The 14,619-nt window shown below is 38.7% G+C and overlaps 1 protein-coding gene across 1 annotated transcript; it reads left to right on the top strand.

The window, feature by feature from the left end:
- Nucleotides 1-1,056: 1,056 nt before the first annotated feature.
- On the top strand, nucleotides 1,057-10,186 carry LOC113021840 (protein-glutamine gamma-glutamyltransferase 2-like). Its single transcript, XM_026166617.1, has 9 exons — nucleotides 1,057-1,168; nucleotides 5,060-5,236; nucleotides 6,544-6,798; nucleotides 6,963-7,081; nucleotides 7,175-7,303; nucleotides 7,874-8,051; nucleotides 8,697-8,827; nucleotides 9,698-9,872; nucleotides 10,020-10,186. The coding sequence occupies exons 1-9, from the start codon at nucleotides 1,057-1,059 to the stop codon at nucleotides 10,184-10,186; spliced, it is 1,443 nt and encodes a 480-aa protein (XP_026022402.1).
- Nucleotides 10,187-14,619: the final 4,433 nt, after the last annotated feature.

Raw genomic sequence — 14,619 nt, 5'->3', positions numbered from 1 at the left:
ATGTTTTTGTGACCTGAAACAAAGGTTTTTTGTAAATTTAAAGTTACCTCGAACTGAAAGGTATCTTTAAACTAACCAATGTAAATGTAGTTTAAATGTAACTAGATGTTGATTTAATATTGTAAAAAATAATATATGTAATAGTCACATAAATTTAAGTACAAATTTATGACAATTATTTTTGTCCAGATTGTACAGTATGTCTAAAGTCAAATTAGTCTTTTTTCATAGTGCAAAAACCAAATAGGAAATAAAATTGTGTAAAATCAAGTCTGCATGTCCACATGTGTTTTGTGGACTTGGAGAAGGGATTTGACCATGTCTGTCAGGGTGTTCTATGGGAGATGGATGGGGCTTGAAAGGGCTTGGTCTGCATAGCTGGCAATAAGTTGGACTCATTCCAGGTGGGACTGGATTCCTTCAAGGCTGCCCTTTGTCACTGATTCTGTTTGTCCACTTGGGTGGTCTCACCTCTGCTTTTGGTGGATGATGTGGTTCTGTAGGCATCATCAGGTGGTGGGTTCCAGCTCGCACTGGAGGGGTTTGCAGCCGAGTGTAAAGCGGTGAGAATCAGAATCAGCACCAGTACCTTCAAGTCTGAGGCCATTGTCCTCAGCCAGAAAAGGGCTGAGTGCCCACTGCCAGTCAGGGACGAGTTACTGACCCAAGTGACGGAGTTTAAGAATCTTGGGGTCTTGTTCATGAGTGAGAGGAGCAGGAGAACCATAGATGGATTGGTGATGCACTGGTCCGTTGTGGTCAAGAGAGAGCTGAGTGTAAATGCAAAGCTCTTGATTTACTGGTTGATCTACGACTCCAACCTAAACTATGATTATAAGCTTTGACCGAAAGAACGTGATTGCGGACACAAGTGCCGGAAATGAGGTTTCTCCGAAGGGTGGCTGGCCTCTCCCTTGGAGATAGGGGGAGTTCAGCTATCTGGGAGGGACTCAGAGAGGAGACGCTACTCCTCTACATTGAAAAGAGCCAGTTGAGGTGGGTCAGGCATCTGACGAGGATGTTTCCTGGGCGCCTCCTGCATGAGGTGTTCTGGGCATGTCCCACCAGGAGTTGGCTCCGTGGCAGACAAAGGACACGCTTTCGGCTGGCCTGGAAACACCTCGGTCTTCTCTTGGACAAGCTGGAGGAGGTTGCGAGGGAGAGCGAGGTCTGGGCTTTTCTAGTTCGGCTGCTGCCCCCGCGATTTTTCTTATTTTTCTTATATTAAAATGTCTCGGTGATTAAATGCATAACTACTTTAGTTACCAACATAAAGAAGAGTTTCACTGCTGTGCCCATTTAAGATCAAAGTGGGCTGGCCCACAATGTAAAATGAGTTTGACATCCCTGCTGTAAGGTCTGTACCTCACAATGTACTTGGTGATGCCTGTTATTGTGAAATGGTGCTATAAACATAGAATTGATATTAAACTGCAGACTAAACTGAGGGATGAAAGACACAGATTATAGTTTTTTATGTTGTTCTGTCCATTATCCACGGTCTGTAGGTAAAAGTGCAAGAGTCAAATATCTGAATCTGGACGTGTTGTTAATATTTTCTTGAGAACTTTATAAGGAGTTTCCCAATTTTAACTGTGGTTCAGTTTGTTTTTATAAAGATATTAGATTACATGTCCAATTCTCACAATAGTAAAGAATCTTGCCAAAAATGGATCCAAATCTGGATGAACTGCAGAGGTTAATCACTTTTAAGCTAGATCAAACTTCACCTCTTGCAAAAAAATTAAAATAAATAAATCCATCTATTTTTTGAGTAATCCTGCTAACAAAGAAAAAACCAAACCCACTGCATGACTTCACTACAAGAGGTGTGATTATTAGACCTGACTGTAACTTGTGGATTACAGTTTGTGATTACTCATGTGATTTAAAATGAGGAAATGCCTGGAAGCATCACACAGTGGGCACAAACACTTGATTAGATGTTTATGCAGTATCTAGACTCTTGTTGATTAAAGTACAATATGCATTAGTTTAAAACAATTACTCATTGATAATTCACAGGTATATTAGTATAATACATTGCACTAATGTGGCCCAATATACAGTCCCCACCATAGTTTTTTATGATGGGGACTGTGATCCCCCCCCCCCCCCCCCACAGTGCATGCTTGCATTCATGGTTCCCTCAATTAACTGTAGCTCCCCAGTGCCAGCAGCAGTCATGCAGCCCAAACCCTGAACACATTCTGATTAGCACCACAATAATGCAGTGGTTAGTACTGCTGTCTCACAGTAATAAAGTTCTGTATGCCTTTGTTCTCAGCAGACATTAGATAAAGACTAGAGTGGTCAATAGAACAGGAAAAGTGCTATATAAATGCCATTTTCAAAGGTATAAAAATGTCACTTCCAAATGTATGAATAATTACAAATAAATGGATCCCTTCCCTTCTGTACCTGTTTTAAGAGGTCAATTAAGACTTCATTAGGTACCACCTACAGGGGCACAAGTAAATATCCCCTGTCAAAGTTCAAACTGTTATATTAAAGATATAATGCATACTAGTAATTTTCCTGTTGCCTCCTTCTTTTCTTTTCTTTTCTTTTTTTTTTTTGGGCTCCCTATGTCTTTTCTTTACCCCATCCAAATCCTTCACTTTGCAATTTTCTGTCAACTTATCTTCTTGCTTCTTTGCTTCTTTAAAAATTCATGCATCACTGGCAAATGTGACAAACAAAGGATATCCAAGACAAAGATAAACATTTTTACATCCCTCTTTCCCTACATCTGCTTATGTCTCTTGGCCCAGGTGTACAGAAGTCTCAGTCTTACGCCTGTGTTTGAGGTAATAGCCGTCAGAGTCTTAGGCGGTGGCCAATCCCATTGCAGGTGGGATTAAACAGGGATTAACTGTGTTTCTCTGTGAAAGCAGACAGACAGACTAGCACTAATCTGACTTTAGCCCTGTACTGAAAAGCAGCAGGCTTGAGCAATCCCACTCTTCCGTGCCTGCATTTTGTGTAAGTGTGTGTGTTTATGGGTGTGTGTATTCTTGGGCTTCTACCTTTATGGGAATCAAATATCCACTGGAGAACAAAACGTAAGGGAATAAATGTTGACGTCTACAAGGGTTTAGTTTTGGATTAGGGTTTAAGGTTAAAACCACAGTAGGAACTGGATTTCAGGTCAGGTTTTATAGTTATGGCTAAAGTGTTTTACATGCATTGGTTGATATCATTTACGTAAGTAATATTTCCAGGTACTTTGTTTCAGGTACAGTGAAAAATAATGATAATTTTTTTTAAAAAGGTAACTTGTTGCTATGAGTGAGAAAACTAGTAACGTGTAAATTCTAACAGCAAAATCATCACCAATATCACTGAGTGTTTTTGTTTTTTTCTCCTTTAGATTCTTTTGACTCATGAAATAATATGTAAATGCCTTTTTATTGTTACAGCTGAATGTGGTGAAGTAATTTTTATTATATCACCATGCTTTTAATATATTATAATGGCAAGGTATCATTAACATTACATATTATGGATTTTAAATCTTTAAAGCAGCTAGTAAGAGCAGCTGTCAGATAAAGTACACTAAAAAGTTCAGTAATTACTTCTTACTAAGACACATATGGATTGATGGATGAATGGACAAGACATCTATAGGGCATCATAAAATAAAATAAAAAATAAAAAATTGTATTGAGTCCATGTCATGGCCTGGATCTAGGGACCCAGAACTCATGTATTTCTATGTTCATGTTTATTTTTCCGTGTGCAGTATTTTGGTTGTTCTCTCTCCTTTTTCTCCCTGTGTGTGTCATTTACGTTCGCACTCCTGGATGTTTTGGGTCGCCGAGGGATTGTGACTCAGAAGTGTTCCCGGCGCGCTGGAAGCTGCCACCCTTGCCAGCTGATGGCCTCGTTAAGAGCGCCCCATTTAAGAGTGTGGCTGAGCTCCAGTCAGCACTAGTTCCTAAAGTCAAACTCGTCAGTACAACCATGATCAGTGTTGGGAAAGTTACTTTTAAAATGTATTCCATTACACAATACAGAATACATGCCCCAAAATGTATTTTGTAACGTATTCCGTTACGTTACTCAATAAGAGTAACATATTCGGAATACTTTGGATTACCTATTATATTATCATGCTTTTTACAACTACATGAATGTACTATTGCTGTGTGAATTATTACTATTACCGAAGGATACCTGCCATACCAATACCAACTAGATTACAGTTTGTGATTACTCATGTGATTTAAATATGAGGAAATGCCTGAAAGCATCAACACAGGTGGCACAAACATTGATTAGATGTTTATGCAGTATCTAGACTCTTGTTGATTAAAGTTACAATATGCATTTAGTTTAAAACAATTACTCATTGATAATTCACAGGGTATTAGTATATAATACATTGCACTAATTGTGGCCCAAATATAACAGTCCCCACCATAGTTTTTTATGATGGGGACTGTGATCCCCCCCCCCCCCCCCCCACCCCACAGTGCATGCTTGCATTCATGGTTCCCTCAATTAACTGTAGCTCCCCAGTGCCAGCAGCAGTCATGCAGCCCCAAACAATGACAACCCACCACCATGCTTGACTGTAGGCAAGACACACTTGTCTTTGTACTCCTCACCTAGTTGCCGCCACACACCCCTGACACCATCTGAACCAAAAAAGTTTATCTTGGTCTCATCAAACCACAGGACGTGGTTCGAGTAATCCATGCCCTTAGTCTGCTTGTCTTCAGCAAACTGTTTGCGGGCCTTCTTGTGCATTATCTTTAGAAGAGGCTTTCTTCATGGACGACAGCCATCAGGCTGATCCTCCACGCCTGGCAGCACTCATACATCTATTTTCAAAAGACAACCTCTGGATATGACACTAACCAGTTTTGGTTAGAGCTACATGATGATCATTTTTGTGCAGTTACAAAATTCACAAATGCAGCTGAGGATTGGCAGACTTCTTTATGCAGTTCTCCAGAGAGCTTACATCACACACGAGCATTGTGTTTATTTGTTACCCTGCCCTTTTGAGGCACAAAACTAAAGTTTGTATAATTTTTATTTTTATTTTAAGTCTCAGTTTTTAAAGGAGTGAATCTCAACTGTGAGACCAACAACACTGAACATCACACCAAAAAAATCTCAAAGGAGGAGCTGATTGTGAGGCGAGGCCAGCCGTTCACCGTCAAAGTTGAACTGACAGAACCTTTCAAGCCTGACTTTTACCCACTCACCATCACTGCAGTGACAGGTTTGTATGTTATTAAATAGTCCATTTTTATTAGACTTTTTCAAAAGCGTATAACCATGCTGAGAAAGGAAATTTTCTTTTTATCATTGAACACATGCCTAAGACTAACACCCTGTCATTCTGAATAACTGACAGAAACCATGGATGTTTAATTTATAATGTTGAATTAACAATTGATTTATTAGAATGAATTGTTAATTCAAAGTGTCTTTGACTCGTCTTCCTCCCCTAATAAAGATAGCTGCCCCTTCCTGAGCCTGGTTCTGCTGGAGGTTTCTTCCTGTTAAAAGGGAGTTTTTCCTTCCCACTGTTACAAAAGTGCTTGCTCACAGGCTGCGTGTAGTATAGTATACTTTAAAAAGAGGATTCAAATACACAAAACCAGAATCAGGTATTCCAAGCAGAAAGTGGGTTTTATTAATGAGATGATCGAATTAAAAAAGAGAAAAATAAATAAAGATCAAGAATAATAAAAACAGGTGAAACCAATAAGGGTGGGGCAGACTATAAGGGTGAGGAAAATCCCAGATGTGACACGTAAGGGAAAGGCTCTTTTATAAGTAATCTAAGCTTTACTTAAAGGCGTTTGCCAACTAGCACAGTTGGATATGACAGTTGATTTTCTTTTTTTGGGTACACACCTTTCAGTCTTTTGCTGGCATCAGGTTCCAGCTCCATTCCTCAATGAAGCCTGAACTCTCTACGGCAAGCTTTCATTAAATTTCTGTAAATAGTCTTCAATATTAGTTTTCCAGGTTTTCTGAAGAGCATTCAAACCTCTTCTTTGGGTTTTGGCTGCCTTTTGTTCTGTTCTCTCTCAAGATGATCCCAGGCTGCTTGTTGGACCCGGCCGGTGTGACATCTTTGACCAGTTTATGGACCACTGTTTTAAAGCCCTGATTTGTCTAACATGTCAAGGGAACTGACTGAGGAACCGTACTTTTCTAATAGGGACTTGTCAATCACAGAGCAGATCCACCCTCAAACATATCTAGCTTATCATTGTTTTTGACGATAATGAAGAAAAAACGTATAACAGGAACATTTTGTTGGATTCAGTAAAACTTGAACATAGGAACTGAGAGTATAAACTCATTAGAAAAGTGTTTACTTATTGCTGTTTTCTTATACTGTTCTTTGCAACTCCACTTTTTTTTAAGCAGTTGCCCCCTGCTGGCCATTAGAAATAATGCAGATATAACTCAGTTTTTCTTCTTTACATCTTTCATGTAGACTCTTTGGTTAAAATTAGTAGCTTGAAGGTATTGTATTGTTATGTTATTGATCTCTGTGAATCCTCTCTACAGGAGAAAATCCATCTGAGGACCTCGGGACAAAGTCATGCTTTGGTATCCCTGACAAAATCCAGCGTTCACCGTCAGCAGAGGCAGTGTGGAAGGTGGAGCTGGAGAAGAGATCCTATCCACTAACAGGCTCCTTAAATTTGACCATTACCCCTCCAGCTGACGCTCCAATCGGAGAGTACAACTTAACTACCAGATATAGGGACGAGGAAACACTGTTGGCAAATCTGGTAGTGCTCTTCAATCCCTGGTGTCCTGGTAGGTTTGTTATCTTTTTGTCTGCCCACCTGTTTGACTAACTGTCCATCAACACTGTTCATCTGTTGATGGGTTTTCATTAAAAAAAACCCAAAAAAAACAACAACTACCAATCACTGATCTGCTTGTCTCATGTTTTTACCCAGATCCCTGTCTCTCTTTAGATGATTCAGTGTCTATCTGTGATGAGGCAGAGACACAGGAGTATGTGATGAATGAACATGGCATAATCTACAAAGGAAGTGGAGACTACCTCATATCTATTCACTGGGACTTTGGGCAGGTATAAATATTTTTTTTAAAATCATGATAATAATCTTCTATGTAATAACCTACAACCCTGCAGTTTAAGATAAGCTGCTCTCTTCCTGTCCAGTTTGAAGAGGACATGGCAAAGATTTGTCTGAAGATCTTAGATGTCAACCCAAAGCACCTGGAAAACCCAGCTAAGGATGCTTCTGCTCACTGTAACCCCATCTATCTCAGCCGTGTGGTCAGCGCCATGGTAGGATATATGCTCCGTGTGTCATTTGCCTAGAACATTTCTGCAAGAAGGTGATTTGAAGTGTTTAACATAAAATATAAGGCATTAGGGTAAAATACGAACGCAATATAAAATGAAGGAATAATTAAAAAGTATAGAAAGAAGGAAGGAAATGAAAAATGAAAAAGGGAGTTAGAAGTAGAGTAAATTAAAGGAAGGAAGAAAATAAGTAAGATGTGAAGATAGAAGGGATAAATAAGAAGGAAGGAAGATGTATGTATTTTTCCCTAATTTATATATTTTGACATAATTTATAACAAGTTGTTGGAAGTACATTTTAATTTTTTCATTCATTAGTTTATTTTACGGTGAGCAGCTTGGCAAACCAGAAGAACAGCTCTTCCAGTATTATTTATACGACAAATTGAGAGCTGGCCAAAGAAGCCAACAAACATAAATGGTCCTGTTTTCATTATATAGGAAATATAGCTTGCTGTTAACTAATGGTTCACAGTCATTTTGAGAGGGGACAATGCTCACATGTATAAATCACATTATGAGAGAGAACTTTGCATTCCTTTTTTCTTCCAGATCAACAGTGGAGATGAATATGGCTTCCTGGGGGGACGGTGGGCAGGTCCATTTTGGGGTGGGGATGAACCCTCTCACTGGTCTGGCAGCTATCACATCCTGAAGCGCTGGCACAACATCGGCTGCCACCCAGTCAAATATGGACAGTGCTGGGTATTTGCTGGCGTGATGTGTTCAGGTATATATACATGCTCAGTAACACAAACTCCATTATGGCCGGACAGGGTTCTAGTTCTACATGCACTAAACGGTTACTTTGCTGGGTACATCTGATAGACTGTTCGTTAATGCAGATATCTAAGCAGCCAATCACATGGCAGCAACTAAATTGATTTAGGCATGCAGACATAGAAAAGCAGACATGGTAGTTCAAAATGAATCATCAGAATGAGGAAGGAAAGATGATGACTTGAAGTGAGATGGTTGATGATGCCAGAATCGCTGGTTTGAGTATCCCACAAACTGCTGATCTATTGGGATTTTCACACACAAACATCTCTGTTTTATAGAAAATGGTCAGCAAAACAGATAATATCCAGTGAGCACCAGTTTCTGGGAGAAAATGCCCTGTTTTAAGAGGTCAGAAGAGAATGGCCGCAGTGCTTAGTGCAAATTGGAGTACAAAAACAACTAAAATAACCACATGTGGTTATATGTGGTTCTGTCATCTGTCTTTTCCTGACACTTTCCATCACTGGGGGAGTGCAACCCCAGCTAGTGGCTTAACAATAAGAACAACAACATTTAAAAATAAAATGAAAAACTAATGTGCAATTTGAGAAATTTCTCATTGACTTTTTTTTCTTTGTGTTTGTGGTTCCAGTAATGCGTCTGTTGGGCATCCCATGCCGTGTGGTCACCAACTATCAGTCAGCTCATGACAGCAACAAGAATCTGATCATTGATGTGTACCATGCTGACTATGGGGTCAGAGAGAACGAGACCAAGGACAGTGTCTGGTAAGATGACACAAGCTCATATGGCTTATACACACACACACACACACACACACACACACACACACACACACACACACACACACACACACACACACACACACACACACACACACACACATTTCAGAGTTCCTGTTGTATCACTTCATTAGTATTTTAATATTTACTTTTCTCTCAAAGTGTGAATTTTATGTCTAACTGTTAGACATAGACCTTTTTTACTTTATTTTGAATAAGTTAACCAAATCAGTTAACGAATAAAAGCTCATCCAATCCACCATGTCAGTTTGAAATGTTCTCCCTCATATATGTAGTTTGAGAATCATACAGTCATGTTTGACTCTTAGGAAATAAAATCATCAATCGCTTTTTATACTTTAAAGTAGAGCTTTTCATGTCTGAGTAATGTAAACACACACACTGTATGAAACAATAAAAGTAAACTGGATATGAGCTGTACTGCAGCTGAAGATGACATCAAACCTTGCTAACAGCTGTGATGGTAAAACTGTATTTTGTAATTTTTTCTTGTGCATACAAAAGGCATGAAACACACTGATCACAGTCTGATTATGAACCCCAGACCATTAATAGCCAAAGGCTATAAACTAGCTGTGTTTCATGCTCTTTATATTAAATGCAGTTTGAATAAACAAAAACACACACACACACACACACACACACACACACACACACACACACACACACACACACACACACACAACTTAGTCGGACTTTAATTTTTGGAAAAAAAACAAACAATGGACATTACCTACAAAAAATCTAAAAAATCTGAAGCTAAACATGATGCATATTACACCTGGTACACAAGAACTCATACCTTATTACACTATTTGTGGTGCTGCAGGTATCCAAGCCAAAGGACGGTCAGGACGTGAGTCTGAAGCTGGTGCTGAACAGTGAGAGCAGCACTGCCAGGCCTGTGTCCATCAAAATCAGCGTCCAGGCCATGAGATACAATGGCTCACCGGTTGAAAACATCCAGAGTGAGGTGAAGGAAGGGACACTGCTGCCTGGGAAAGGTGGGTCTCTGGACACAAGTACTTTGTTTAATTCTTAGACTAGACATAGCTCAATACCAGATTGACAGTGAAACGTGAAAATGAATCCATCTGTAGGTCATATGAGACACAGCAACAATTATGAACCTCTCTCTCTATCTGCCCCAGATCTGTCCATCCCTTTTTTATTCCCCTTCTTGGTGTACCATGAGCACATGGTGGACTGTGAGAGCATGAAGATTTCAGCTATGGTCACAGATAAGCTGGAGCCGAAAAATGTGTACCTAGCAGTGAATGATGTCATTCTGTTGGATCCTCCAATCTCCATCACATAGCTGTCACATAAGCTCATTGCTGCTGGTATCTCCTGTTTTACTTGGTTTAATGCTAAATATAAAGATAAATATATAATATAATATACAGAAATATAAAGTAAAAGTCTACAGTTATGCCAGCAGCTGCTTGAGGCTGTTCTTGGGTTTAGCAGTACTTTAAGCAAATAATACATAAATAACTATATTTGGTATGTTAATTTTTCCCAATGAGAATGTATTGATGAGAAGCAGAATTTACTCTGACGCGATCATCATCTTCTCATGTGTTAGAAGGATAAAGGCTTATAAACAAAAACAAAAAAATGTGTCACTCCTGATGGACGTGCATTTGAATGTAATTGGGTATTTAGTGTTTTAATGTCCACCAGTGTCCATGTTTATCCATTAAGGATGGGACATTTCAATTTCAATGAGTAAATCCGTAAAAAGTAACTCTAAAAATACTTTAGTAGCTTTAAAAAGCAATGTGATAAGAGATTAATAAGAGATGTTTTTTTCTTTACTTTCATTTAGTGATTTTCCAGAAGAAACTTTTTTGAGACTGGCTCCAAAAGGGAGTCTATCCAAACAGACTACTGTGTTAAATTGTCTGTATCATTGTGGGGTCTTTACCTTATAATGTAAAGTGCCTTTAGACAGCTGTTGTTGTGTTTCATGTGTAAAAAGCACTAATTATACTATTACTGGTTTATTATAATCACTGTTTTTGTTTGTTTTGTTTAATTGCATTAATGGTTAAAGCACTGTTGGATGCAGATCTGTTCAGGTGTGACCTCGCACCACAGGCTTGTGCTTCTGGACAGAAAGTGCATCATTGCTGTTTCACAAAAATGTCTAATTTATTTGTATTATATGTCATCATTGGCACCATGTACACTGTTATAAAAGCTCACACTACTGTTTTAAGCTGTTACTTACAGCAATGCTAATGTCAAAACTAAAGTTTGCATAACATAAAGAATGTGGCTAAACCTGATATACAGACAGCAAACTGAAAAACAGACAGACAGACAGACAGACACACACACACACACACACACACACACACACACACACACACACACACACACACACACTGCAACAATACAACAGTAATATTTGCTGTCAGACAGGCTTGTCATCTCCCAAAGGAACTGGAGCTCTTAAGTGTTTATTAGGTGCCTCCCTGTGGCTGAGAAGTAAACTGAAGAACTACACCAGTCTGTTCTATTTGCACTGCGTAGATCCTCCCCCCTCCCCGAATATATAAATAAAATGAGTATTAGTTGTCATTTCTCTCTTAAAATGTGGACACTAAATTGAAATCTCTTTTTCAAGAGAGACCTGACCAAGATGGAAGCACACCTAGAACAGCAATAAATAAATAAATAAATTCTTTATTTTGTGTAGTATTTTATTCTCCTAAATAACTTTCTGTATATTGTTTATGTGATCAAAATACACTGAAACAATCTTTACAAGTAAACATAACATTTTGATCATTAAGAAAAAAAACTAACTAATTAATTTAATTTAAGTGAAGATTTAAGAGCAATCACATGGGCCAAAAGTACTTTTTTATGAATTGATAATTCATAATAACCAGTTCTGATAATTTCAAGTTCTGGTACAACAAATTTTGATTGGATTTTATTTTGAAGCCATTAAAATGAGTAAATGATATTACAATTGTTCAAACACAGAATTACAACTATTTAAAATTTCCTTTTATTAGTTGTAAAATATGGAGATGTCATGAAAGGTTCAATAAGTCAGACAGGTTCAAGTATATATAAAGCTTCTTCAGTATGATTGATAAATTGACTAAAGCAAGAGGAAAAAATTCAATCTACATATAAAATTAGACCATTTAGACCATATAATTAGACATGTAGACGGTTGGTGTGACAGAGGAGGATGCTGGCGATAGGGTTAGATGGAGGCAGATGATCCGCTGTAATAACACATAAAGGGAACAGCTAAGAAGTCTGTACTGCAGTAAAGTCATTTCTAATTTTATACTAAACTTATACTATACAAATGCAGTGAATAATATTCTTGAATGTATTTATTTGTCCAATTATATTGCAAAAAATTAAGAAAGCTATGTTTATGCCTAAACTGATGTTGCCTTACATAAATAGATTGATTTCCAGTTTTTACCTCACATTCAAGTACAGCTTTATTATTTAACACTGGTATCAGTAGATATCTGAATCCAAGCCCATTATCTATTCATGATTTGAATCCTGGGTTGTGCGAAATCCTAGAAATACACCTTGGGCTACACGGGTATTTTTGAAAACGGAGATTTTCCGTTTTCGTTTAAAAGAAACAATCCCGTCCACACGTAAACGCAGAAATGAAGGAAAACGCTGCTAGGAACATGCCAAAGCAACAGGTGGCGATATATTCCTAACCGTGCAGAAATGTTGGCCAATCAGAAGTCTAGAAGCCTCGGTGGGAAATAGTAAACAAGGATGGGACATAGAAGCAGAACCGAGTCGTATGTGTGGAGGGACAGTAACTGTGTGTATATGTAAGCATTTAAACACTGCAGAGAGTACAATTAACAGTAACAGTATTGTAGAAATTCATTTCACCGAAACAATAACGTGGCGCACAGTGTAACGTCAAAAAAGGCTCACACCTTTGACGCTCGCCCAGGGCGCCAAACAGGCTGGGACCGCCACTGCTCTGGAGTGACAAATCCTGTTTCTCCATTTTGCAATCCAATGGACAAGTCTGGGTTTGGCAGTTGTCGGAGAAGGGTACTCGTCTGACTGCTTTGTGCCAAGTGTAAAGTGTGGTAGAGCAGGGAGTTAGGATCACCCTCTTAGTTCTGGTCAAAATAAACTTATGCTTGGTATGCTTCAGCATGTCAACATGTCTTTACATTCAATTGTGGCAGCAGCTGTAGCAGTATTACAGTTAAAAAGGCAGGTGGCGATGTTGTTCTCCCAGTTTAACCACACCTGTGTGTATCATTATCATAACCTGTTTCATCAAAACCAATCAAATATTCCACATTTAATTAGAAATATGTGTGAATTAGATTTAAAAAAAGAAAGAAAGAAAGAAAGAAAGAAAGAAAGAAAGAAAGAAAGAAAGAAAGAAAGAAAGAAAGAAAGAAAGAAAGAACAAACAACAACCTGAGGGCCAGCACACATTCAGCAACGTACTCAATGATGAAAGAAGATGAAATTCAACTAATGCAGGTCAGAGAACAATCGGCAGGTGCTGTATGTGCAGTCCAGAGTAAGCATTCAAAAACACGTGGGTGGAGCATCTGAACATCTGATCATACCTGATCATTTTCTGTTGCATTTTTCTGGGTTAGATTAAACCTGAATATTATTAGTTCATGTCCATGTTTGGCACGGTGGTTTCTTTCTATAAGTGATATGAAAATAAATTGTTTATCATTGTCACAACCCTTCCAGATCCAGTCATGTGTGAGTGGAGTCAAAGCTGACCTGGATTCAGTTTGTAGATGATGCAGTCGATCACAACCTGCAGAAAGCCAAAGCCCTCATTCAGCAGGACAGCTAGCGTATCTGTGCATTTAGGAGTGTTTCTGTTGTTGTTGTTTCCTATTTTTTTTTCCTTTGGTGCCTATGTGAGGAATGATGGGTTTATGTGTCTATGTGGGTGGGGTACATATAAAAAAAATGTGTGCACGCAGAAAAACAATTAAGAGGGAGGAGTCCTTACATGGATTATGTGGCTTAGAGTAAAACATTGGACTATTCTGAAGTGGCATTTTATGAGCCCTAATTTAAATCCTGTTAAACATCTATGGAAGGAGCTGAAACATGAAGTCTGGAGGAGGCACCCTTCAAAACTGAGACCTCTTGTGAGAAATGGTCCAAAATACACCATATTGTCAAATCTATTTAATCATATATTCAAATCATTGAATTCAAGTCTTCCAATCACTTCCATGGCCACAGATATAAAAATTAACATGCCACCAATGGACTCAGTGTTCTCTGGAGTGACAAATCCTGTTTCTCTATTTTGCAATCCAATGGATGAGTCTGGGTTTGGCAGTTGTCAGGAGATGGGTACTTGTCTGACTGCTTTGTGCCAAGTGTAAAGTGTGGTAGAGCAGGGAGTTAGGATCGCCCTCTTAGTTCCGGTCAAAATGAACTTATAATTCTTCAGCATACCAAGACATTTTGGACGATATCGTGCAACAATTTCATTTCATATCAAATTCCTTGTGGTTATGAAATGACCTGCCACAGTTTGGATGGTCCCTTCCTTTTCCAGCACGGCTGGACACCAGTGCACACAGTAAGGTCCTTAAAGACATGGATGAGCAAGTTTGGCTTGTATTAGTCCTGACATCAACCCAATACTACAGTTTTGGATTAGAGTAGAACTTGTGAGGCAGGCATTCTGGTCCAACATCAGTGTCTGACCTCACAAATGTGCTTCTGGAAGAATGG

Source organism: Astatotilapia calliptera, chromosome 5, assembly GCF_900246225.1.
Source record: "Astatotilapia calliptera chromosome 5, fAstCal1.2, whole genome shotgun sequence".
Lineage (NCBI taxonomy): Eukaryota > Metazoa > Chordata > Actinopteri > Cichliformes > Cichlidae > Astatotilapia > Astatotilapia calliptera.
Note: the sequence above shows the minus strand (reverse complement) of the source record. Positions and strands in the feature narration are given on the sequence as shown.